At 41.8% G+C, this 26,194-nt stretch overlaps 5 gene segments (V, D, J or C); 3 read left to right on the plus strand and 2 right to left on the minus strand.

Moving 5' to 3' along the window:
- Nucleotides 1–1,961: 1,961 nt before the first annotated feature.
- LOC115367866 (Ig kappa chain V region 3381-like) lies at nucleotides 1,962–2,447 on the plus strand. The segment is given in 2 exon segments: nucleotides 1,962–2,013; nucleotides 2,116–2,447. Coding segments are annotated over 2 exon segments (384 nt in total).
- A 1,078-nt stretch (nucleotides 2,448–3,525) lies between these two features.
- On the plus strand, nucleotides 3,526–4,014 carry LOC115367868 (immunoglobulin kappa variable 4-1-like). The segment is given in 2 exon segments: nucleotides 3,526–3,577; nucleotides 3,683–4,014. Coding segments are annotated over 2 exon segments (384 nt in total).
- Nucleotides 4,015–15,689: 11,675 nt separating this feature from the next.
- LOC115368028 (immunoglobulin kappa variable 1-27-like) lies at nucleotides 15,690–16,265 on the plus strand. The segment is given in 2 exon segments: nucleotides 15,690–15,741; nucleotides 15,958–16,265. Coding segments are annotated over 2 exon segments (360 nt in total).
- Nucleotides 16,266–18,065: 1,800 nt separating this feature from the next.
- Nucleotides 18,066–19,473, minus strand: LOC115368030 (Ig kappa-b4 chain C region-like). The segment is given in 2 exon segments: nucleotides 18,066–18,451; nucleotides 19,444–19,473. A coding segment is annotated over 1 exon segment (258 nt).
- Nucleotides 19,474–22,941: 3,468 nt separating this feature from the next.
- LOC115368029 (immunoglobulin kappa variable 6D-21-like) lies at nucleotides 22,942–23,517 on the minus strand. The segment is given in 2 exon segments: nucleotides 22,942–23,249; nucleotides 23,466–23,517. Coding segments are annotated over 2 exon segments (360 nt in total).
- Between the last annotated feature and the right edge of the window lie 2,677 nt (nucleotides 23,518–26,194).

Raw genomic sequence — 26,194 nt, forward strand, 5'->3', positions numbered from 1 at the left:
TTTTTTTTTCTTTCTGTTGCTTCACTATTTATGTATTTTTTTTTATTTTTATGAACACAGTCTTGATCACAAATAAAAGATCTGGGACAGATACAGGAAATCATTCCTGCCACAAGCCATCACATTATATAATAACTCACACCTGTCTGACAGAGACTCACAACTCTCTGCTGTTTAGTTTTAACACTGGACCTCCACTACTCAACACCTTAACTGTTAATTTATTATTTACTACTTATACTATTTATATCTTAGTTTAATATACATTCATTCTGTTTTAACTATTGCAACCATCTGTATATTTCATATTTACCATCTGTATATTTCATATAGTTAGATGTTTATATTTTTTACTGTATATAGTCTTTATTTTATATATTCTTGCATATATTCTATTTAATTTTATGTTTCCATTGCTGCTGTAACATAAGAATTCCCCAGTTTGGGATCAATAAAGTACATCTATCTATCTATCTATCTAGTAGTAGTGGTAGTAGTAGTAGTAGTAATAGTAGCACCAATGGTTTTGGACAATAATACTAAAGAAAACAGAAGTTTCCACAATGAAGAATTTCAAAGATAAATTGTCACACCATTATTGGTTATGGATCACTCGAGGACTATAATAATGGCAGTTTTATAATGAAATCTAATTATTGTCATTGCTGTAGGGAACCAACAAGTTCAATGCAGTCTCCACCTGAACCACTAGGTGGCAGTAAAACACCTGACAGTGCATTGCCTCTGACAGCTGTCTCTGAATGGCACCACTGTAAGCTGCACAATTTGCACATACCCACACATTTTCTTGCATGTTTGTTTTGTACCACAAATTCATTTTTTTTTTTGTTGCTTGACTATTTATGTAATTTTTTTTTTTTTTTTTTCAATGGGTACAGTCTCGGTCACAAATGAAAGATCTCACTGGAAACGGGAATGGAACTCGTGTGAAGGTCCTCTGACATGCATGCCGTCCATCCTCCCTGTCCATCTCCCTGCATGGACTTTCTCACTTTTTTTTTTTTTTTTTTTTTTTTTTTTTTTTTGGCCTTTCTGCTTTATTTGATAGGCACCACAGAGAGAGACAGGAAACGGTCTGTGCTCGGGTTCGAACCCGAGGCTGCTGGTTCTGAGGATCTTTCTCAGATGATTCAGCAGTGGGAGAGATTTGATGAAACTGGTCTTCAAGGTTTCTCCTCCCTCTCTGAGCTCAGTAACTGCGGCAACAGACAGGCATCACTGCTCAACCATGGCAACAGACGAGTTTCACTGTTAAAAATAAAGGTTGAGAGTCACATGGCCTTCAAAGTACCAAGGTTTTACTTACCCACTGAAAAATGTAGTTTACATTTACGCACTGGGGCAAGAATGTGAGGCCATTTAGTCTTTATTATCAACATTTTTTTGTGTGTGTGTGTGTGTGTGTGTGTGTGTGTGTGTGTGTGCTGAAACCAACATCTCACAATGGTTTACTGTAGTTGTGTTTGCCACTGAACGACACCAACAACCAGGTTTCACAACTGAAAACATGCACTAACTGAATATATTCTACTTCTCCTACAGCAGGCTGTTGAAATTTTGATCAAAGAAAATCTTTATTTTCTATGATCCATTTCCATCGTCTTTAGTCTTTATTAAGAGCTTTGGAAGACATCAATTATCACATATAAAACCATCTTGGAAACATATTTAGAATCATCAAACTAAACCAATGGAAATATAACTTAGGAATATTATTTATCAGGAGTTTATTGAAAATTATCCATTGATGAACGTCTTGATGAGAGTAATGTGTGTCCCTGTTGGAGTGGGTCAGAGCATTTCCATAGAGAGCCACTTTGCATCAGCAGCACCATGCTCCAGTGCTCTGGAAGAGTTTATAGTCCTGAGAGTTGAAGACTGGATGACTGACAGCTGTCCTTCATGACAACAGAAGCCCCAGAAATCCTCCTCATCCAAACATGACTTTGAGCTCCATCCTCATCTGGACTCTCCTCTGCTGCTGCTTGACAGGTAAAGTCCAGAGAATCAAAGTCCTCTATGAAGATCCGTCCCTCTGAAATGAAGCGGAGAAAAGCATGACGCTGCTTTGTGTTTTTGTCTGTGTGTCCTCAGAGTCCAGAGGCCAGGTCACAGTGACTCAGCCTGGAGCAGTGAGGGCTGCTCTGGGAGCCTCCGTCACCATCACATGTAAAACCAGCCAGGATGTTCATGTTTATAACAGCAAACAACGTTTAGCCTGGTACCAACAGAGAGATGGAGAAATTCCAAAACTCCTTATTTACTGGGCTAATACTCGAGCATCAGGGATTCCAGGTCGTTTTACAGGCAGTGGATCAAGGAGTGACTTCACTCTGACCATCAGTGGAGTCCAGGCTGAAGATGCAGCACTTTACTATTGTAAGAGTCTCCACTATATCAACAGTCAGTGGCTGTTCACACAGTGAAAAAGCGTGGTACAAAAACCTCCCTCAGTCAGACTGAACAGAAACTGAAGTGACTGCTGCAGCTGGAAGCTACTGCAGGGACTGATACAGTTCACTGAGGACAAACACACACACACACACACACACACGGTTGATGAGAACATATCATCTTGTTCATAGTGTCAGTGTCAGTTTTCCCTCTGAGCTTCAAACAGCCACCTCCCACCTCAACAAGCTGAAAGTTCCCCCAAATGAAGAGGACAGTTCCAGTGAAGAAGCCCAATTAGAAACATTAAAAGCACAACAACATGGAGCAAAGTGAGCTGCCCTGATGCCGACCCAATTGTTGACATTTTAGTTTACGTCAGTCCTTGAGCCTTGTGTAGAAGCCGCGCATATTTTAGTGTCTCATGGGTCAAAACCAGAGATCAAAGTCATGTTATATTCCTTTATGCTGATGATATCTTCCTGTTTTTTGTCATCCTGAAATTCATTTCCCCAGTTTTCCAGGTGCATTATAAAGATCTTGGCATATTTTCTGAAGACACAACAACCTGAAGTAAACCAGAAGTCTTTTGAGTGGCAGACTTTTAGTGACAAGTAATCACTGTGCATGTTTGAACAACAAAACTTATCAGGATATAAAGGTGATTTTTACAAATAAAAAAGGATACTTTAAATAGTGAGAGATGTCAAAATAATGATAATACATGAATCATAATAACTTTGAGTTTTTATTCTTTAATCTAGAGAACACTGGTTTGCATTACCCAAAAGGTAAATTAAATTGAAAACAAATAATTCTTGAAACATTTTTTGAATCATCAAAATAAATATATCATAAACATGAAATATGGAATATGAAGTTAGTCACATTATCATGAGGTTATTAAAATTGATCCATTGATGAACATCCTGATTACAGTAATGTGTGTCCCTGCTGGAGTGGGTCAGAGCATTTCCATAGAGAGCCACTTTGCATCAGCAGCACCATGCTCCAGTGCTCTGGGAGAGTTTATAGTCCTGAGAGTTGAAGACTGGATGACTGACAGCTGTCCTTCATGACAACAGAAGCCCCAGAAATCCTCCTCATCCAAACATGACATTGAGCTCCATCCTCATCTGGACTCTCCTCTGCTGCTGCTTGACAGGTAAAGTCCAGAGAATCAAAGTCCTCTCCTCTATGAAGATCCGTCCCTCTGAAATGAAGTGGAGAAAAGCATGACGCTGCTTTCTGTTTTTGTGTGTGTCCTCAGAGTCCAGAGGCCAGGTCACAGTGACTCAGCCTGGAGCAGTGAGGGCTGCTCTGGGAGCCTCCATCACCATCACATGTAAAACCAGCCAGAATGTTTATGTTGCTGGAAGCAACCACCTTTTAGCGTGGTACCAACAGAGAGATGGAGAAATTCCTAAACTACTCATTTACTGGGCTAATACTCGAGAATCAGGGATTCCAGGTCGTTTTACAGGCAGTGGATCAGGGAGTGACTTCACTCTGACCATCAGTGGAGTCCAGGCTGAAGATGCAGCAGTTTACTACTGTCAGAGTGAACATGAAATCAACAGTCAGAGTCTGTTCACACACTGAAAAAGCGTCGTACAAAAACCTCCCTCAGTCAGACTGAACAGAAACTGAAGTGACTGCTGCAGCTGGAAGCTACTGCAGGGACTGATACAGTTCACTGAGGACACACACACACACACACACACACAAGAACACACACACATGTACAGCACTTTGCAGATGAGAAGTTATAACCTTGTTCATAATGTCTCTACCAGTTTCCCCTCTGAACTTCAAACAGCTTCCTCCCACCAGCAGCTGCCTTCCAAAGTCGCCTGGAGACAGTGGAGAGCAGGAGAGGTGAGGCAGATGACAGGACTGACACAAGGAGGGCTGGGAATACAGGAAGTGCAGGGAGACAAACACAACCAACAGACACAAAAGGCAAACACAAAAATACAGTCAGGGGATGACTGGTGAACAAAAGAGAAACAGACAAAACTGATCCAAAACCAGGAGATGTGACACCCAGAGTCTTTTTCCACATAGGAAAACAATTTAGCTTTAATACTTTTAAATACCAAGTAATATGATTTCAATGCATATTTTAGTGGAAACAATGAACATCCTAGATACAGTATTCTCTCACCATCTTAGTTCATCATACCTGATTTAAACTACATTAAATTTTCTAAAATTCACAGATAAATATTCTTTGCTGTGTTTGTATGTGTACAGCTGTGTTTATGTTTAACCTCTGACCTTTTTAAAGTCTGTTTTCCATCCACTGAGCTGTTCCTTCTCAACCTTCAAGACTGTGATGACTGATTCAGTCCAAACACAAGCACACACTTTCAGTCACTTACTTTGCTTAAGTTATTTTATAGTGCAGCCTTTATAAAATGGATAAAAGTACTATATTGTGCACAACAGGTAGTCATATTCAGAAATAAGTCACAGTCTTCAGGCTTCTATTTGAAATGGGGACACATGAAGGGTGTCCACTGTTACCACTTGGTTCAGGTCTTCAGTGGTTTGTAAAGATCCCTTTTATGTTGAATCCCTTTATGCTGATGATACCCTGCTTTTTATTTTGGATCCTGTTATATTTTCCCCTCACCATTGCAAATTTATTTTAATGTCCAAAAGGGGAATCTTCAGTTTTTCATTTCCCTCTGATTTCAGTAACCATGGCAACAGATAGGCATCACTGCTGAACCATGGCAACAGACAAGTTTCACTAGTGAAGATAAATGATGAAAGATGTACCCTCTTGCTATAAACGGACTTTTTCTATTTATTAAGCTTTGATTTCTGTTTATAAAAATTCTACAGCAGTGACATGAGAACAGGAAATAATCTTCAGTCAGTCACAGCAAAAACTGATCAAGTTCTGCCACAATAAAACAACAGAGAAGAAATTCTTGGAGAAAAATATTACATATATGAAGTTAAATAAAACAGCTCAATCAACATTTTGTTAAATTGATTAAATAGATTCATTGATTAACAGCCTGATGAGAGTAATGTGTGTTCCTGTTGGAGTGGGTCAGAGCATTTCCATAGAGAGCCACTTTGCATCAGCAGCACCATGCTCCAGTGCTCTGGGAGAGTTTATAGTCCTGAGAGTTGAAGACTGGATGACTGACAGCTGTCCTTCATGACAACAGAAGCCCCAGAAATCCTCCTCATCCAAACATGACTTTGAGCTCCATCCTCATCTGGACTCTCCTCTGCTGCTGCTTGACAGGTAAAGTCCAGAGAATCAAAGTCCTCTCCTCTATGAAGATCCGTCCCTCTGAAATGAAGCGGAGAAAAGCATGACGCTGCTTTGTGTTTTTGTCTGTGTGTCCTCAGAGTCCAGAGGCCAGGTCACAGTGACTCAGCCTGGAGCAGTGAGGGCTGCTCTGGGAGCCTCCGTCACCATCACATGTAAAACCAGCCAGGATGTTAATGGTGGGAGCTATTTACACTGGTACCAACAGAGAGATGGAGAAATTCCGAAACTCCTCATTTACCATGCTAATACTCGAGCATCAGGGATTCCAGGTCGTTTTACAGGCAGTGGATCAGGGAGTGACTTCACTCTGACCATCAGTGGAGTCCAGGCTGAAGATTGTGGAAGCAAAATACACATTTCAGGTGGCTCAGACTTCCTGATTGATTCAGGAAGTCTGATTGATTCAGCTAATTGACGGGCCCAGACGACAGGATGGGCCCGGCATTCAATCCTTAGGCATGCACATGAACACTTACCATGTCTTTGTTCCCATTTGGAACCGCACCCTACCTGATCACTGCCTTACAGTACCTTGATCACTGTCTTAACAATACCTTCCCTCACCTTTTGTTCTCTACCTATTTACATACTGTCTGTACTCACTGTATAAAGGTCTCCCCCTGACATTGCTCTTGGTCAGCTCACCGTACCAGATACCCTCTGTGTCGGTCAGTTCACCAGTGTGCCGGTACACTTTAATAAACTCACACCATTACAGCAAACTCCTAGATTGGACTACTGTGATTTTCTTCAACAAATGGTGCCGTGACCCGGATGGCAACATACTTCCACGGAGACTCCTTTTCCAGACCAAGGACACACCAGCGACTTGAATCTCCAAATTCTCAAAGAGGTAAGGGATCCTTTTGAAAACCCAATTTCAGTTGCTGTGTGTTGTCTGGAGTTCTGAAACTGGAGTCCCAAAGAAGTTGACGCCATCCTAGATTTATGTAAGTTTGCTGTATGGTTGTGAAGAAAAAAAAAAAAAAGGGGAATTACTGTAAAGAGTTCTTCTTGTGTGTGTGTTTAAAAGCTTCTAGGATTTGGGCGGCTTGCTTTTGTTAGCCTCAGAATCAGACCCACTCTTTCAAGTAGGTTTAGCATTTAGGTGACAGGGGTAGTAAAAAATAAGTAAAATAGAAAAGATCAGATAAAAGTCCTGCGACTCTACTGGAGTAGAAAACCAGTGTAGAGTTCTGTGATTCTATTTTAAGAAATTAAGGCTAGAAGAGATCAGGTTTGAGTCCTGTGATTCTGCCAGAGTAGAAAAGATCAGGTTAAAGTCCTGTGATTCTGCCAGAATAGAAAAGATCAGGTTAAAGTCCTGTGATTCTATTTAAGAAACTGAGGATAGAAGAGATCAGGTTTGAGTCCTGTGATTCTATCGAAATAGAAGAGATCAGGTTAAAGTCCTGTGATTCTATTTCAGAAACTGAGGATAGAAGAGATCAGGTTTGAGTCCTGTGATTCTATCAGAATAGGAAAGACCAGGTTCGAGTCCTGTGATCCTGTTCAACTACCAATCCGTTTGCCTCAGTGCTGAACCTGCAAGGAGGAGTGAGAAAGATTAGCTCTCCCAAATACCTAGGAGTTATTTCCTTTTTGTTGTGTGTTACTGTTTTGTGTAAAAGTAAGTTTATAGAAAGAAAATGGGAAATTGTTTTAGTAGAAGGCCAGAGAGAGAACTGAGTGGTCCTGTTAAGTATATGTACAATAACTTTGGTGCTGATAGCATTAAATTTGTTGCAACATATATTAAAGTAACTGCAGATGATGGTCTTCTCCAATTTCCCCAAAATGGCACTTTTGACCAAACCTGAGTAGAAAATTTAAGAGAGATTGAGGTCAACAAACATTTTTCCTCCCTCAGACTTCGCTTACAGATCAAAATAAAAAGCAATAGCTAAACTGGAAGAAAGAAAAGACACAACGCAGATAGAAAATAAACAGAACGGCCAGTCAGTAGAGTCCTCTAATAGCTATACATAATAGCTAAATTGAAAAAAAAAAAAAAAAAAAAAAAAACACAACGCAGATAAAAAAATCTAATCCAAAGCCTTTATCTTGTGAAAGAGATAAAAGAACCTTGTGATGATGACAACACTGATGATGATTAAGCTTTAATGATGAGCTTTAGGTGGTGACTACAGCGAAAGAAAATTGTAGCCTGTCACAAAATCAGATTCATGAACTTCCTCCTGGTTACGTGCAAAATATGCTTGTGAACAGTCTTCAGCCATAGATTAAAGTAAAAGTACAACTGACACTTGGATGGACAGGAAAACCTATGCAACTAGTAGAGATAGCCCAACATCATTGAGATAACACAGAGCGAAGATAATGTAAAATGCATGAAATGCTAATGCTTGCCCAAGTGTCTCACTACACAGGTGGAGCAACCAGAGGAGGATGCAGTGGCAGAGGAACCTACAAAAGAGGGAGGTGGAAAAAAAAAAACATGGGCCAAGAGATCATCAACATCATGATCAAAGTCACAACTCACCCTTTTCAAACAACCAACATGAGAACTGCTTCCACTGTGGTGAGCCAAATCATTGGATGAGTAACTGCCCATATAGAGCCTCCCAGAACCTTACCATGCCTACGGCACCTCCATTGAGAAGCCAGATGGAACACCAACAAACCCCACAGCACAGTCAGTAGAACTGTCAAGGACAGCAACAGAAACTGAAACTGAAATTGAAATTGAATCTGGAAAAACTGTAAGAGCTGTGGGGGTTGGAGGGATTCCTATGGATCTAACTGTAACTAACCCTGCTACACTACTGTCTACAGAAGATGATGGTGACCCCATAACTATATGGATGTCATCTCATGTTCAACTTTATCCTGAACTTTCCGAAACTCCCTTCTCTAACCCTGACCTCATTTTCTATACTAATGACTCTGCTTATGGAGAAAATGGAGTGCCGTACGCAGGGTATACAATCTGTCATAGTTTCTCAATTATTGAAAGTGCTGCCCTGCCACCCTCAAGCTCCGCCCATGTAGCTGAGTCACACATATCGATGAGAGCCTGCCACCAAGCAAAAGGTAAAACTGTTACCATTTTCACAGACCTCAGGTATGCTTTTCGATGTTTACATGACTTTGGTATGCTGTGGGCAAACCGAGGATTCATTACCTCCTCTGGGACAAATGTTAAACATGCGAATTTGATCAGGGAATTATTAGATGCATGGTAGTTACCCTCATCTATTGCTGTTGTAAAATGTGATGCCCACACCAAATCCAATGACCCTGTTTCACAAGGCAATGCAATGGCTGACCATGCAGCCAAGGCAGCTGCCAAATTTGGTATTCCTGTCCATGTAAAGCTCTGTCTTTCCATACCTGCTAACGACTTTGCTTCTCCTAATGACGTGGCTCTCGTACAGAGAGACTGCTGATGTGAAGGAGCAGCAGTCATGGTTTTCTCATGGTTGTAAATATGTAAATACTGTTTGGGTCCACAACGACGGCCGCGTTGTGGCACCCAAGTCCCTGTACCCGTGGCTAGAACGCATGTCACATGGCTTGTTGCATGTGAGCAAAGGGGGGATGTGTCAAACAGTGTTGGTATGCTGCGGGATTTACATCCCATATAAAATTATTGTGAACAATGGCTAATCTGACAACAGCACAACCCTGGGAAACCAGTACAGACCACAATGTGGACACATCCTCCCCCTCGGGGACCTTTTGAAGCTTTTGAAGAAAATGTGATGCTTTTGAAGAAAATGCGATGGATATGACAATATTCTTGTATGTGTTGATGTGTTTTCAAACTGGCCCGAAGCTTGGGCTTGCACAAAGACTGACTCTATATCATAGTGAAATGCCTGCTGAAAGACATCGTCTCAAGACTTGGATTTCCTCAGAGCATCAATTCAGACAGAGGTAGTCATTTCACTGGACAAATTACAACTAAAATCTGTAAATCATTTGGGATTAAACAACGACGATATCGTCCATACCACCCACAGTCTGCAGGGCTAGTTGAAAGACAGTGTTGTTGCCACTAGCCTCATGTCAGTGAGGCCCACACCCATCAAGAAACACAAATTCACACCTCATGAGATTATTACAGGTAGACCAATGGTTGTGCCAAGCACAAATATGCATGAAGAAGACGGTTCTCCGTGCTATGAATGAGTCGATGAGATCATTTTGCTGTGCTCTAACTTCTGCTGTTTAGTCAATACACAGACAAGGAAAAGCTGACCAGTCTCCTTCTAGTGACAAACAGTGCCACAACATCCAACCAGGGGACTGGGTCTGTGTCCGAGAGTTCCGGTGGAAGAGCGCCCTGAAAACCCCGGTGGTCCAAGCCTCAGCACATCCCGCTTACCACCAACACAGCAATCAAGTTGGAGCCTCTTCATCACCATCTATCGAACCACAGAATGTTGGCCACATCCTTTGGATGGACTTCCTCCCCTGGAGAGCATTTCAAGCACCGGAGTCCCAGAAGTAGAAGCACAACATTCTCCAGCTCACAGGCAGTCGTCGGAGGAACAGGGGAGCAGCACAGGCACCGGAGTCCCAGAAGCAGAAGCCCAACATTCCCCAGCTCACAAACAGTCGGAGGAGGAATGGAGGAGCAGCGCAGGCACCGGAGTCCCAGAAGAAGAGGTCCACCACGCTCCCCACAGCCATCAGGGGAGCAGAACAGATACTACAAACAGGATCTTTCAGTTTATCACAAAAGAAAATGTGCCTGTTTTAATCCACCACAAACAAAACAACAATACCGCAGTCAACTTTATGCGGACTGTTAGTCCTGCAACACCCTTACCCCTCTCACCCTCACAAGGGTTCCAAAGACATTAAAATGATCCATTGAAGGAAAGGAGACATCCACTTGGGAACATCCAAATGACTCGACATACTCTTCATCAGAAGTACCATCTGTTTCACTAAGACCATATTCATCATCCAATCCAACTGATGATAAAAATCACTTTGTCACAATGATCAATCATTGTTCAATATCACTACCAAAAGGTGTGTACTGTATGGTTGGAATGAAGGCTTATGAATATTTGCCAGAAGGATGGTCCGGAATATGTGGCCTGGACCACGTGATACCAGCCATGAAAGTCTTTACAGGGCCACCCGAGGTTCGCCTTGTCAAAAGAGACTTATATACACACGCACAAACACCATGGACAAGATTTTTGGGCTCCCATTCCAAGCTACGGAGTCATGGCATCCTTGGACTAAATGAGACCTTTCTCATGCAGCTGAAGATTTTCCAAATTCTACTCCAAAGGGCATATCCATGCTCACGCCGGAAATGACCGCCATAAAGATGACAACTCTACACAATTGTGCTATAAGTAATCATATGTCAAATACTCCGAAGACGTTACATAACCCTTCCACCACTAGTTTGTTTGACTGGGTCAAAGAAAATTAGGGGCCTTGGGTTATTTAATCTTTGATATTGTGATATTTGGTTTTGGAATCCTGATTGTCAGTAGTCTTCTAATCAACTGTCTCAAGAGCATTTGGAACTCTTTTGCAACTAAATCAACTACTAAGATTGAGTCCTCCTCTACAAGTCAATCTGTCCCTCAAATAGAAGAAGAAGAAACTTCAGATTTTTGTCCAAAATTGAGATTGATTTTGTCGAAGCAAATTTCTTCTTTAAGTCTCTGTTATGCTTATGGTATTGTTTTGTCTTTGTATCAGAAATGGATGTAACCCTCATGTTTTCCAACAAAAAAAAAAAAAAAAAAAAAAAAAAAAAAAAGTGTGAATTGTGGAAGCAAAATACACATTTCAGGTGGCTCAGACTTCCTGATTGATTCAGGAAGTCTGATTGATTCAGCTAATTGACGGGCCCAGACGACAGGATGGGCCCGGCATTCAATCCTTAGGCATGCACATGAACACTTACCATGTCTTTGTTCCCATTTGGAACCGCACCCTACCTGATCACTGCCTTACAGTACCTTGATCACTGTCTTAACAATACCTTCCCTCACCTTTTGTTCTCTACCTATTTACATACTGTCTGTACTCACTGTATAAAGGTCTCCCCCTGACATTGCTCTTGGTCAGCTCACCGTACCAGATACCCTCTGTGTCGGTCAGTTCACCAGTGTGCCGGTACACTTTAATAAACTCACACCATTACAGCAAACTCCTAGATTGGACTACTGTGATTTTCTTCAACAAGATGCAGCAGTTTACTACTGTCAGAGTGTCCACTCTATCAACAGTCAGTATGTGTTCACACAGTGAAAAAGCGTCGTACAAAAACCTCCCTCAGTCAGACTGAACAGAAACTGAAGTGACTGCTGCAGCTGGAAGCTACTGCAGGGACTGATACAGTTCACTGAGGACACACACACACACACACACACACACACACACACACACTCACACACTCACACACACTCACACACACACACACTCACACACACACACACACACACAGACACACACACAATCACAAATTCACAACAAAAAAGGACCTTTCCTCCCATAGCTCCCCCTTGTGGGGCGTCCCTGTGGATCACCTGGTAGAGCACGTACTTAATATTGTTATTGCAGTGGTCTGGTTTGATTCTGGCTCAGACCCTATGCTGCATGTCTCTCTCCTCTGTCTTTCTTGCCAGTCTCTACTGTCCCTGTCCAGGAAAGCAGAAATGCCAAAGAAAACTGGGAAAAGGTGGGGAAAGAACACAAAATAAGTAAAGGTCCACTCTGTAAGATAAGATTTTGTTTTTGTGACTGTGGCCACAGTGGGATCTTGTTAGGACGCCTCCCAAGGCGATGAAATTAGGCAATCACCTGCTCAGGCCAGATGTGGTTTCTCTGTGACCTGGAAGGGAGACATGTCAAGAGGGTTTTATTCAAGTCTGTGTTTGAGCCTTTTCCAGAAACATAAGAAAAAACCAATTATACTAGAGTTAAAACTGAACATCAAACTTATGTTACATCTTTTATGCCAATGATATCCGGCTTTATTCTATAATTCTACTAAACTTGCTGGTCCTGCTCTAGTAGACCTCTTCCTAGGATTGTGGCATATTTTTAAAAGCTGTACAACAAGAATTTCTTGTGGCAACAAGGATCAGTGCCTCATTTTCAGATGAATCAAAGTCTAAAAACTCAGTTGAGACTTATTTATTTAGCTCTGTAAAGTAGTCTGACTTGAGTGTCAAGGAAGGTGGTAGGCAGACAGACTCAGCAGACATCTTGAAGGGGCAAAGGTGAAGTTTTATTTACAGTGCTCTCCATGACATAAATTAACCCAGACAAAACAACAAACTCAAAGAAATGAACTTGGAAATAAACTCATGGCCAAACGGACAAAAAGACACATGCTCACGGCAGCACAGCCTCACCTCCTTCTTCTTGAGAGACTGGAGCTCCTCTGAATTTCTAGGGAGACTAATTCTCACCTAGGCTACCACAGCCAGCACCAAATCACTCGAAGGTAAACTCTCAATACCAAGTCTCAAAGACATCAACGATCCTTCATAGAAATATACACAAGCTCATTTACAAAACTAAATGGCTTCATACCAGATAAGTATGCATCATACATGACATCACAACATGTCAAACAAACAGAAAGAAACATTGCAACTAAAATGAAAAACCCTCTACATGTTTTGGCCCAATGATGTCAGTCATGACATCACAAACTCCATAAAAGTCAGGAAATGCTGGGCGGCGCCCTCCCAACACCAATCCTGCATGGTGGGTCTGAACAAAGGAACAACCAATGAAGCTATGTGTAACCCTACAACAATAATAAAGGTAACTGAAACTAACTTAAGGTGGTGTGTTTGCTTTAATCTACTAATGTGCTTTGATGTAAATTATAACATAATGCCAACACAAACAAACCTGGGGTAGTGAGTGCTGCAATGTTATGAGCAATTTATAGCAAAATGAACACATGTATAAAGTAATATGGTGTAATGTGTCAGATGCAACTCTCAGTGACAAATGGTGAGTGCAGGACAGATCTCACCCACTTTGTCACAAGCTCCTCTAACAGCGTTGGTGCAGTGCAGTGACAGTACATTAAAACTACAGAAAAGTAAATAGAGACAACACATAGGGATTTAAAATTAAAAGAAGAAATAAAATAAATGAATACATGAATAAAAGTTGATCTTTAACTAGTGTTGCAAAATTCCCGGAATTTTCAAAGTTGGAAAATTTCCATGGGAATTTTCGGAAATTAATGGGAATTAACGGGAATAAACGGGAATTCTGGGGGAATTTTGGGGAATTTATATTCACTGCATTCACCCGGTCATATACATGTATACATAATAAACATTTTGGTTTGTTATAAGCAGATATGCATGCAAACATGTTACATTATAATGAATTTCCAGGGAATTTTCCCTCGCTGAGTCAAACTGTCGTGAATATTGGCATAACCAGTGTGCGAAATAAGGGGGAGCAAAGGGGAGCACAGCTCCCCTGGTGGTGACATGAGCTCCCCTGGCTGGAAACATTGTGAAATTTTGGGGGAGCGGTGCCTGCTTGGTTCCGGCTGCGCGCATTACACAATTTTGCAGCAGAAGGAGGACGGTATGATTTACATCATATCCACGTTCGCGTGCTGCATGCGTGACAGTGTATGTGCTCGTGCATGAGCGCCCTACTGGAGCTCACCCCCTCCAACCAGAGTAATTTTAAGTTGATTTAATTAAACAGTCAAATGTTACTTTGGTGGTCCGTGGATTCATTTTTATCATGTGGACTGAAATTTGCATAGCCCATATAAATGCTCAGGAAATCTGTTGTTCAAATGAAATTAACCTGATCCATCGGGGCGTTTTATGTAAATATCCTACATTAAGATATTAATGGTATCACCCGTGTGCAACGACCAGCAGTTATACAGCGTTAGTAAGAGGTGTAGGCTATTAATTCAGGCATAGGACTGTGTGCAGTACTATTGTTAAGGTGTGCATATGAAGTGGTTCAAACTACCCATTAAAATGCATAGAAATGCAGGAAATTGAATCCTGATGCTGATGTGATGATCGTCTGTCTCAGTGGAAGTGCTGTAGCCTAGTGGAGTATAGGCTACTGATTGATGATGATCAGATGTGCTCGAAATTATTTGCAAATGTGAATCATGTTGGACAGTTGAATTTGCATTGAATCATGCAACATATTTGTTTCCACCAAAATGCAAAGTTAACTGTTTATATTTAAGTTTTATATTTAAGTTTTATTTCACACACTTGGGTATGGGGATGATGATTTTACAGTATGCTGGCATTGTGGCCTTTGGGTTAGAGGTGAGTCGTGAGTTCAGGAGATTAGGGTTTCCATTTCCAAAATGGTGATATTGATGTTGACATTCATTTTATTGATTATTGTTTATTTTTGCCTCATTCACCTTAAGTTAACAACAAAAACGAAATTTCTTAATTTCATAATTTCTTAAAAGCTTAAATTTCCATGGAAACTTTTTAAAAACCTCATTCAAATTGATGACAAGAAAAAAAAAAACGAAAATTCCCAAAATTCCTGATCCGAATTTTCCTGGGAATTTTCGGAAAAATTGAAAAAAAAGTGACAGCAAAAATCTTCTGAAAATTTCCAATATTCCAGAGTGAAAATTCCCACGGGAATTTTCGGAAACTTTCCACCCCTTTGCAACACTATCTTTAACCAGCATTCACAAACACAAGTATAAGTAAAATTAAATTCATTCACATGGTCAGCATAATAATCTCACAATCCCATGTACATGATGATAATTTAGTCAATGCTCTGAGCATCGAAGTGGAAACACCATGACATGATGTGGACAGCTGCACTTCACTGACTATGTGTTTTTCTGTGTGTGCGTGTGTGTGTGTGTGTGTGTGTGTGTGTGTGTGTGTTTGCATATGTGTCCTGCCTCTCTGCTCTCCACCCGTTAAGAGGCCAGTGTTGATCAGTGGCTGTCCAGGCCTTTCAGAGCCACTGACACGCCGGCAGCACAATGATGATGTCACACATTCTCCTGCTGGGCACCCTGGGGCTCCTTGTTCAGGGTGAGACTCTCTTCTGAAAACTTGGCTTCAGGATGCAACCAGCTTTACCACAATCATCTTCTGCTGTGATGGAGAAACACTGAGACCAGCAGCATTCACCTTCTTCCATCTGTTCTCCATGTTCAAGAAATCCTCCTCTTCTGTTTTCATATTCATCATCTTTCTCCAAGCTGTATTTGTCTCAATAACCCTTCTGCTCTTTTGGATATTTTCCAGATTCATCAGGAGAAATCACTCTGACTCACTCTCCTGGATCTCAGTCTGTTAGTCCAGGACAGACTGTCTCTATCAGATGTAAAGCCAGTTCAGGTGTTAGTAACTATCTAGCCTGGTACCTTCAGAAACCTGGAGAAGCTCCTAAACTCCTGATATATTCTGCTACAACCCTTCAGTCTGGAGTTTCTAGTCGTTTTAGTGGAAGTGGATCTGGGACTGACTTCACTCTGACCATCAGTGGAGTCCAGGCTGAAGATTCAGGAGTTTACTACTGTCAGCAGCATCACAGCACACCGTTCACACAGTGAAACAACGTCGTACAAAAACCTCCCTCAGCTGGAGAGGAACTGATCTGACTCAACAGCTGCAGAGACAGCAGAGGTTTCACTGCAGAGAAAGTCATCAGAAAAAGTAATTGTATGTTCTATATGACAACATTGCACTTAATCATATGCATATAATATACACTATAACCCCTCCTCCCCTAAGTATTATAAAGATAAACACAGTTTGAAAAAAGGATCAGTATTTATAAGGATCTCGAGTGAGTCTAAGTCCAGAGTCAAATTGAGAGTGGAAAGAATTTTAAATATTTAATGACAAATATTCTTTAGTATGATAGTTGAAGATGTCACATGAGTGGAGGCATGAAGAATGCCAGTAACCCAAATGCAGGAGCAGGTAGCGGTGACGAAAAAAAAAAGTATTAACTGAAACTAGAGTTTAAGAAACTTGAGGAACTCAAGGAGCACTAGAAATACACACATGGGAACAAACACAATATATGGACAAAGAAAAGAAGTACAACAGGACTTAAATACACTTGGAAGTAACAGGTGTGGGAACTGGGAGGGGCAAACAAGACCGAGTAACAAGACACAGGTGAAAACACTGGAACAAGGAGAACACAGCATGAACAGAACTCAGAGAACAAAGTCCACAGACACAGAGTCCAGAGGAAACACACCAGACCAAGAACACTCAGGTCCACAAAGTCCAAAAATAAAGTCCAGGGAAACTCAAGAGACCAAGTTCAACTTAAGTCCAAAACCAAAGTCCAAAATACAAAACCCTGACATTAGATATATTATGAGACTTTTTTACAATATTCGGAATTTAAGTAATTTTTTTTTTTTTATTATTATTATTATTAATAGTGACATTCCTTTAAATTTAGGTTGTTGTTCAAACATACTAGCACTCATTCCCATATGCTGATGATATGATTTTTAGGGCCCTCGCCTCTCTAGAAGAGGGCCCTATTGTTTTTTTTAATTATTTTTATAATCGTGAATAATGAGAATGACACTATATGAGAGCAGGTTTTCTCCAGTAATAAAGGCAGTAACAAAGCATATGAAAGATGCTTGGCCTAATCACTACTATGCCTGGGAAGCATTATTCTGAATCAGTGGTGTAGTCTACGTGATACGCAGGTATACACCATATACCCACTAGAAAAGTTCCCGAATTTCCGTATAACCACTTCAAAATGCGCAGAGATGCGTATCAGTATATTTTTATTATTTTTTTTTTTTTGACATAACGTTCACTTATCCGTTCATAAAGTCGCCTTCTCTGTGTTACGAAGCGGGCTCTTTTTGACCATAGGGGCTTCCGTCAGGCGTGACGTGAACCCCACGTAAAATACTGAAGCAGTGAAGTTGTATGGTGCCGCCTCGGGGGACACTTACAGCTGGAGCTAACGTTAACGTTTCAGAAAGCGCGCATGTGTGTATGCGCGTATGTGTGTGTGTGCGCGCGCGTGCGCGCGTATACCCACTAGAATAAACTAGACTACACCACTGTTCTGAATTAAATGAAGCTTTCCTGAAGTTTGACACCCTCATTTACATTTTGAAATCTTACAGTATGTGTGCCAGCTGAACCTAAAATCCACTCCTCCATCCCCGTGCTTTAATATCAGTGTTTATCAGGAAAAAGGACACAACTTATTTGTTAAAAAGATTTTTTTATTATTATTTTAACATATATAGAGTAACTGCATTACAGCAAGAAAACCAAATGATTATTTAAAGATTTAATGAGAGAGAGAGAGAGAGAGAGAGAGAGAGAGAGAGAGAGAGAGAGACATGAGGCAGAGTGCAGAGTGAGAGCAGCTGCAGAGTGAAACCAGTAGCAGAAGTCCCAGTGAGTCAGGTCAGTTACTGGGGACACTGGTCTCTCCTCAGTGTCTCGGCCTGCAGAGCCTGGGAGCCCTGGGTGGCCTCACAGGTGACAGAGCCCAGCTTCCTCCACTGGTCTGCAGTGAGCCTCAGGGTGCTGCTCCAGCTGTAGAGGCCGTCCTTCTCCAGCACCCCGGGGCTCCTGCTCTGCTCCCAGCTGCTGCTGCTGCTGCTGCTGCCGTCCACCTTCCAGGCCAGCCTCCAGTCTGAGGGGAAGCCCTTGTTGGCCAGGCACATGAGCGTGGCCCTCCCCTGCTGCAGCTCCTCTCTGGAGGGGGGCAGCACCGTCAGGGTGGGAGGGGCGTCACCTAGGAGACACCAATCAGCTTAGAGGGCGGGAAATAAGCAGCTGGCAGTCAGTCAGCGGGCGGTTGGACACCTTTACTGTGTGAGAGTCCATTTTCCCCTTTAAGGACTTTCTGTCAGATGGTTTTTATGCTCCAGCAGTCACTCACTCACACCCTGTTTCACTTCCCTTTAAGAAGCCTCTCATGCACATCAGCACAGAAAGAGTCCTCATATGAACACAAATACATCAATACACATAACAGATAAAAATAAAGATGATTTACCACTCATCCCTCATGCCATGTTTCTTCAATAATTTAAGGAACAGAAACAAACTTGAAATTTCACAGTTTAAAAAAATTTACAATTATATCAGCACAAATTGTATTTTGTAAAAAGTCAAACTGAATGCACACTAAAATAGTGGATGTTTTAAAGAAATCTGAACGAGAGCATCTATTACTGAGATAAACTTTTGTTGAGCATTTTCAGCCAAAAAGATGTCACGGCCACACAATTCTGTTCATCAAAACTGATTCCAACCAGCAAACACACAAAGTAAAGTATCAAACTATTTTCATCCCACATGTGAAAAAAAGATATGAGATGAAATTAAGAATGAGAAATTTGGCTACATTGCCAGATTATAATCTTGATCCCCACTCTGTTCAAATTAGTTTTCATTCAGCTTCACATGTCATGTAAAATTACTAAAATAAAATCAATATGGTCAAACTGTCTGAAGGAACCAAAGCTTTGCATTCAACTTTTCTAACTTTCAACCTGGTCAGTTTTAAACATTTTTCACAATTTATGATGAAAAGTCTAAAGAAGTACTGAGTCAAACTAAGTGGTTAAGGAGAAAAACAGGCAAGAAAAAACAGTGGCTATAAGTGATGGAAATGAACAAAATATATGTTAAAACCAACCACTAACACTCACACAGAAGAATAAAAGTAACCCAGCAGCAGTAACACATTACATGATATTTAATATTTGTGCAGAAACTTACTTCCAACATCCAGTCTGGTTCCTCCACCAAAAGTCAACCACAGTGATACAAACTCATTGAGCCGCCGTACAAAAACCTCTGACTGCAGAGAGACACGGCTCTCTCACTTTGTCAGAGAAAGCAACAACTACAAGCCCTCAAGATGCCACTTTAAAGAAATAATCTGGAATAAATGCTTTCTCTTTTCGTTCTAATGAACTTCATTGAAAATAACTTAAATTAACTCAATTAAAGAAATTTGATCGATCATTTGGATTCAGTTTTTCAAAGTCTCCTCTGATTTCACTACTTAGAGATCACTGTTCGCTTAAAATCAGATATTAACACGGAAAGTCAAGTATGGCAGTTTGTTTCATGAAGTGCAAATAATATGAAAAAATGAATATTTTTCTAATGGATTGGTAAGAACATGAAATAATTAAACTTACTTCCAACATCCAGTCTGGTTCCTCCACCAAAAGTGTACCACAGTGATACAAACTCATTGAGCCGCCGTACAAAAACCTCTGACTGTAGAGAGACACGGCTCTCTCACTTTGAAAACAACAAACTCTCCTCAGTCTCAGCCACCAAAACTGACCAGCTGATGGAACAATCAGCTAAACTATCAAACTGTAACCCTCATTAATTTGATTTTTGCAGGATCTTGTTAAACTTGTAAGGTAATGTTCATGTATCTCAGAGTCAATAAAACAGAAAAAACATTTTGAAAACATCTTTAGAATCATCAGACTAAACTTCATTCATCCATTCATTTTTGGCCTCTTTTCCAGAGCCGGGTTGTGGTGGCAGCGAGCTGAGGAGGTCAGCCCAAACAACCTTTTCCAGGGCCACGTTCACCAGCTCCTCCTGGGGGATCCCAAGGTGTTCCCAGGCCAGCCGGGATACATAATCTCCTCCCAGCGTGTCCTGGGTCTGCCCTGGGGCCTCTTCCTAGGTGGTCGTGCCCAGAACACCTCCACCAGGAGGCGTCCTGACTAGATCCCTGAACCACCTCAGTAGGCTCCTTTCAATGTAGAGGATCAGCGGCTCTACTGCGAGCTGGTCAATTAGATCGTAATAAGATTTTCAACACAGTGAATAAAGCTTAAATTGATGGAATATAACTGGATGAATGTGACATGAATATTGAGCTAATTCCAGGGTCTCATAGTCTCCTTAAGATCAGAGAGTTCTGCTGTGCCTGGAAAAATCCTCATGGACAGAGTGTTGTTCAGCTTCTTGACCTGAGGCTGAATGTGTGTGTGTATGCGTGTGTGTGTGTGTGTGTGTGTGTGTGTGGCCCTGGGTCGAGGGAGGGCCCTCTAACCTGTAAATAATGTGCTGGGGGCTTTGGAGATCATGTCGTCCTGAGCAGGAACAAGCCACATGGTGGCGCTGGTTGGGAAGTCGACTCTCAGCAGGTTGGAGGTCGGCATGAAAAGGTCAAATATGAACAGAACTGGGTCCTGAGTCACGGAGCAGGATCAGTGATTGAGCGAGCTAACTTGTAGCTTCAACCTGGTTTAACAGGGTCACGGACGAGGCTCACCTCAAGCCCAGCTGGGTTGCCATGGTAACTGATGTCACAGAACTAACCTGCTGTGGCTTGTTTTTGTCCAGGCTTTCTGATCCAAACAGGTAAAGGCTCAGCCAATCAGCTGACCAATCAGCTGTTTGGAGAGATGCAGTGATCATTCCTACAGGATCCTAGTGAGGACAAAAATGCTGTTTTCAAATGGAGGCAACAGTTGACCTGCCATACGGTGCGTGATGTTCAGAGGGAGACGTGTGAACTAGGGAAACAAATTATTGATTAATTCATTAATCGATAGTTGATTCATCTTATCGATCGATTATTGATTCATTAATAAGAGGCAATTTTTCCTCACATACCCTCCGTCCCAATAACAAAATAATAATAATAAACACTACAGTGAATGTAGGCTGTGAAGCTGATCCACTCGCTCCGTGCAGCACGAATGAATGTCTGTTATTTAGGTGGTAATTCAGCAAAGTTGTGGGGTTGCTGCACTTCGAAGGTCCCGTGGCATGAAAAATGCAATTTTCGTTGTTTTTTCGTGTAAGGGAAGGTCTTGGGGCCACATAAATACTGTCCCATGCATTAAACCTGTGATAAATGAAGGAATGCACACAGCCCGTTCTTTGAAACTCTCCCTTTAAGACGAGCGAAAAGCACTTCCTCCTTTTTGTGATGTCACACATAAGACGACTCCGCCCACTTAAACTAGCCGGCCCGCCTCCGGTCCCCAGGTAACAAGCTAACAAGTTAGCCACATATCGAAAAGTTGTTGCACCACAGACGGATGCAAGGAGACCCGTGTTTCACTGCACACTCTTCCAAAAGAAACACACATTACAGACCAGTGGCTGATGGTTATTTTTTCCTGGGTCTCACAGGATTTTAGTCCAAATTTGCTCTTATGTTTGGCTCATTTCAGCGCCGACTGTTTTATCAACCTGACACAATACAATGCCGGTTTCACAAAGAAACTATGGAGTCGGGCTCAATGTGGTACAACATGTCGCTCAGCAGTAGCCATGACAATCATACATAATATACATCTATATAAGATGATAATTCCCGTTTACCGGTGAGCACCATTGAGCTCTGTTGAGCAATGTAGGAATGTTGGAATTTCCCCTGGTGGGATTAATAAAGTGTACTTACTTACTTACTTACTTACTTACAGTTACTTGCCTGTGATTGACCCGACCATATATCACTCAGAAAACAGTCAGACAATCAGTGGAGGGGTGCTGATTCTCTCTTCTGATTGGCTAAACAAAGAACTCCGGGATAAAGGCAAGAGAGAGGAGCAGTGAAACTTTATTTAACAGACTCAAAACCACAAATACATCTTGCAGGGAGATCAGCAGTAAAAATAAAACCCTGGAAAAGTGGAAAACATGGGGTCTTCATAGTACAACCACATATTGTGCATTTGGCATCTTTGTCATCATTCATCAAATTAAAATGGTCCCACACTACACTCCGTTTTGACTGCATCATGTTTGCCTTGTTCTCTTGTGAGCGTCCCAGTACATCCAGCGTCACTTTTCAGTACAAAGGCACCCTTGCGTTGACTGGCAGGGCACCACTACCCCCTTCAAATGGACCACATAATGATCAGTTAACTGAAATCAATTTAATTTAATCGAGTAAATTCTTAATTCGATAATTAATCGATTAATTGTTTACATCCCTAGTGTGATCACAACAGCAGAATCACTTTTCTCTTTAATTGAAATTGAAATAGTTTATTATACACTGCCCAATTTAAAATGTGAAAAAAAAAAAAAAAAAAAAAAAAAAAAACAGTAAAAGAGGGAGCAATGTCTTACACTTGGTCTTGAAATTATTAAAAAAAAAAAAATCAGAACATCTGCTCTGACTGTGCCTTTTTGACAAATTCTCCATCGTACTTTACTGTCTGTACAGCTGTTGAGTCAGATCAGTTCCTCTCCAGCTGAGGGAGGTTTTTGTACGACGTTGTTTCACTGTGTGAATGGGTAGCCGTTATCATGCTGACAGTAGTAAACTCCTGAATCTTCAGCCTGGACTCCACTGATGGTCAGAGTGAAGTCAGTCCCAGATCCACTTCCACTAAAACGACTTGAAACTCCAGACTGAAGGTTTGTGGCATATTTAATCAGGAGTTTAGGAGCTTCTCCAGGTTTCTGAAGGTACCAGTGGAGGTTGCTACCAACACTTGAACTGGCTTTACATCTGATAGAGACAGTCTGTCCTGGACTAACAGACTGAGATCCAGGAGACTGAGTCAGAGTTTTTTCTCCTGATGAATCTGGAAAATATCCAAAAGAGCAGAAGGGTTATTGAGACAAATACAGCTTGGAGAAAGATGATGAATATGAAAACAGAAGAGGAGGATTTCTTTAACATGGAGAACAGATGGAAGAAGGTGAATGCTGCTGGTCTCAGTGTTTGTCCATCACAGCAGAAGATGATTGTGGTAAAGCTGGTTGCATCCTGAAGCCAAGTTTTCAGAAGAGAGTCTCACCCTGAACAAGGAGCCCCAGGGTGCCCAGCAGGAGAATGTGTGACATCATCATTGTGCTGCCGGCGTGTCAGTGGCTCTGAAAGGCCTGGACAGCCACTGATCAACACTGGCCTCTTAACGGGTGGAGAGCAGAGAGGCAGGACACATATGCAAACACACACAACTATTTGAATGATCCTCCAGGGAACAGCGGACCCCCAAAACCTTGCTGAGAAGATAGAGGTGACTGTGAATAACAAAGGTCTTTCACATCTGAGCGGCAACAGAGAAAAACTGCTGAAGACAAGTGACTCATGACGAGGATAATGTGTTGAGAAACACCATGGTGAGAAGCTGGAATAGTGACTCCAATACTGAAGGAACGGCTGGAGAAGCAGCTTGATTTAGGACGTGGAGGATTTGCCGTCAGTGTGAATGGAACCAGGGGCAGGTAGCTAGGTGAGCGCTTTCTGAGCTGAAGAGCAGATCAGAAAGAGCAGGAATCTCAGATCTTTAAAGGGAGAGGCTGTTTGGCAGGCTTTCAAATGGACTGAGAGATGGATACATCTGATGAATAAACATGAGGTCGGTGGGTTTGATTGGTCTCTGTCCATTTCAGTGAGAAGACCAGAACATTGTGAGGAGAACAACAGGTGGAACATGCAGGGGGAAGCAGACAGGTGGAACTCTATGGTTGAGGCTCTGAATATGGAAGATGTGAGAAAAGTGAAGGAGGCCAGCAGAAACTTGGCTTGAGTGTGTGAGCATTATGTGGGTGGTGTCAACCTCAGGGAATAATGTTGATAGAAATGGAGAGAAGAAGTAGTGTTGAGAGAAACATGATGGGAAGGCAAAACGGACTCCTGATGTTGGAGGCCTCTATAGAGCAGAGACATTTTGGGCCGTCTGGATGAGGCTTGGAGCAGCAGTCAGCTGCTTGGAGAAGAAGCTGATGCTCCTGAAGCATCAGGCTTTAAGGAGTTTCTGTCAGATGGTTTTTATGCTCCAGCAGTCACTCACTCACACACAGTTTCACTTCCCTTTAAGAAGCCTCTCATACAAATCAGCACACAAACATGGTATGAGCTGACAACCTTTACATTACACTGGAAATAAAAGGAGAAAATATTTAAAGATATTTAAAAACTTTCTTTTCTACATCAGTTAATACATAGTACTTTTTTCAAAAAGTGGGGCAAAAATAGAGGAAAATCAGATTTTTAACACATTTTAAAGTACTTTTTTAATTTGTTGAAAGAAAAGTCAAAGTAAAATTACATTAATATGTGTTTGTTCTGCAGAAATCTGGAAAAAGAAGCCATCAGATATTAAATTAATGTACACATTTAGAAACATCCTGATGAGAGTAATGTGTGTCCCTGTTGGAGTGGGTCAGAGCATTTCCATAGAGAGCCACTTTGCATCAGCAGCACCATGCTCCAGTGCTCTGGGAGAGTTTATAGTCCTGAGAGTTGAAGACTGGATGACTGACAGCTGTCCTTCATGACAACAGAAGCCCCAGAAATCCTCCTCATCCAAACATGACTTTGAGCTCCATCCTCATCTGGACTCTCCTCTGCTGCTGCTTGACAGGTAAAGTCCAGAGAATCAAAGTCCTCTCCTCTATGAAGATCCGTCCCTCTGAAATGAAGCAGAGAAAAGCATGACGCTGCTTTGTGTTTTTGTCTGTGTGTCCTCAGAGTCCAGAGGCCAGGTCACAGTGACTCAGCCTGGAGGAGTGAGGGCTGCTCCGGGAGCCTCCGTCACCATCACATGTAAAACCAGCCAGAATGTTCATGTGTGGAACAGCAAACACATTTTAGCCTGGTACCAACAGAGAGATGGAGAAGCTGCTAAACTCCTCATTTACTACGCTAATACTCGAGAATCAGGTATTCCAGGTCGTTTTACAGGCAGTGGATCAGGGAGTGACTTCACTCTGACCATCAGTGGAGTCCAGGCTGAAGATGCAGCAGTTTACTACTGTCAGGGTCAACATTATATCAACAGTAAAGCTCTGTTCACACAGTGAAAAAGTGTTGTGCAAAAACCTCCCTCAGTGAGACTGAACAGAAACAAGTGACTGCTGCAGCTGGAAGCTACTGCAGGGACTGATACAGTTCACTGAGGACACACACACACACACACACACATGGTTGATGAGAACATATCATCTTGTTCATAGTGTCAGTGTCAGTTTTCCCTGTGAGCTTCAAACAGCCACCTCCCACCTCAACAAGCTGAAAGTTCCCCCAAATGAAGAGGACAGTTCCAGTGAAGAAGCCCAATCAGAAACATTCAAAGCACAACAACATGGAGCAAAGTGAGCTGCCCTGAGGATCAAAATTCACGGATCCTCCATGAATTTTATGGGGCTTTAATTTGTTTAGCTCTTCTTTACCTACACCTGCGAAATCAGCTGTTTGCCCGGTGTTTTTCAGGTAGTCTTGTAGACATTTGATGGCCCTCTTCTGTCTTGTCTTCCTTGTTCAGCCATTTACCCAAACTTAGGTCTCCAAAGAAATCAAAATTGACAACAAAACGGTCCATTATGCAGACTAACAAAGCTGACAGTGGCTTTTGATGCGGGTTTCAGTGAAACGTTCCGTGTTGCCATAGAAACCACACAGACTCGGGCAATAAGCTATAGGCGGAGTAATATTTTCAGTGATGAGGTATTTTTCATTTGAGCACGGCTAGCCCTGCTGTCATGCTCATTTGAGCATATTCTAAATGTCTGATTGACCAGC

The sequence above is a fragment of the Myripristis murdjan genome, chromosome 11 (genome assembly GCF_902150065.1).
Source record: "Myripristis murdjan chromosome 11, fMyrMur1.1, whole genome shotgun sequence".
NCBI lineage: Eukaryota > Metazoa > Chordata > Actinopteri > Holocentriformes > Holocentridae > Myripristis > Myripristis murdjan.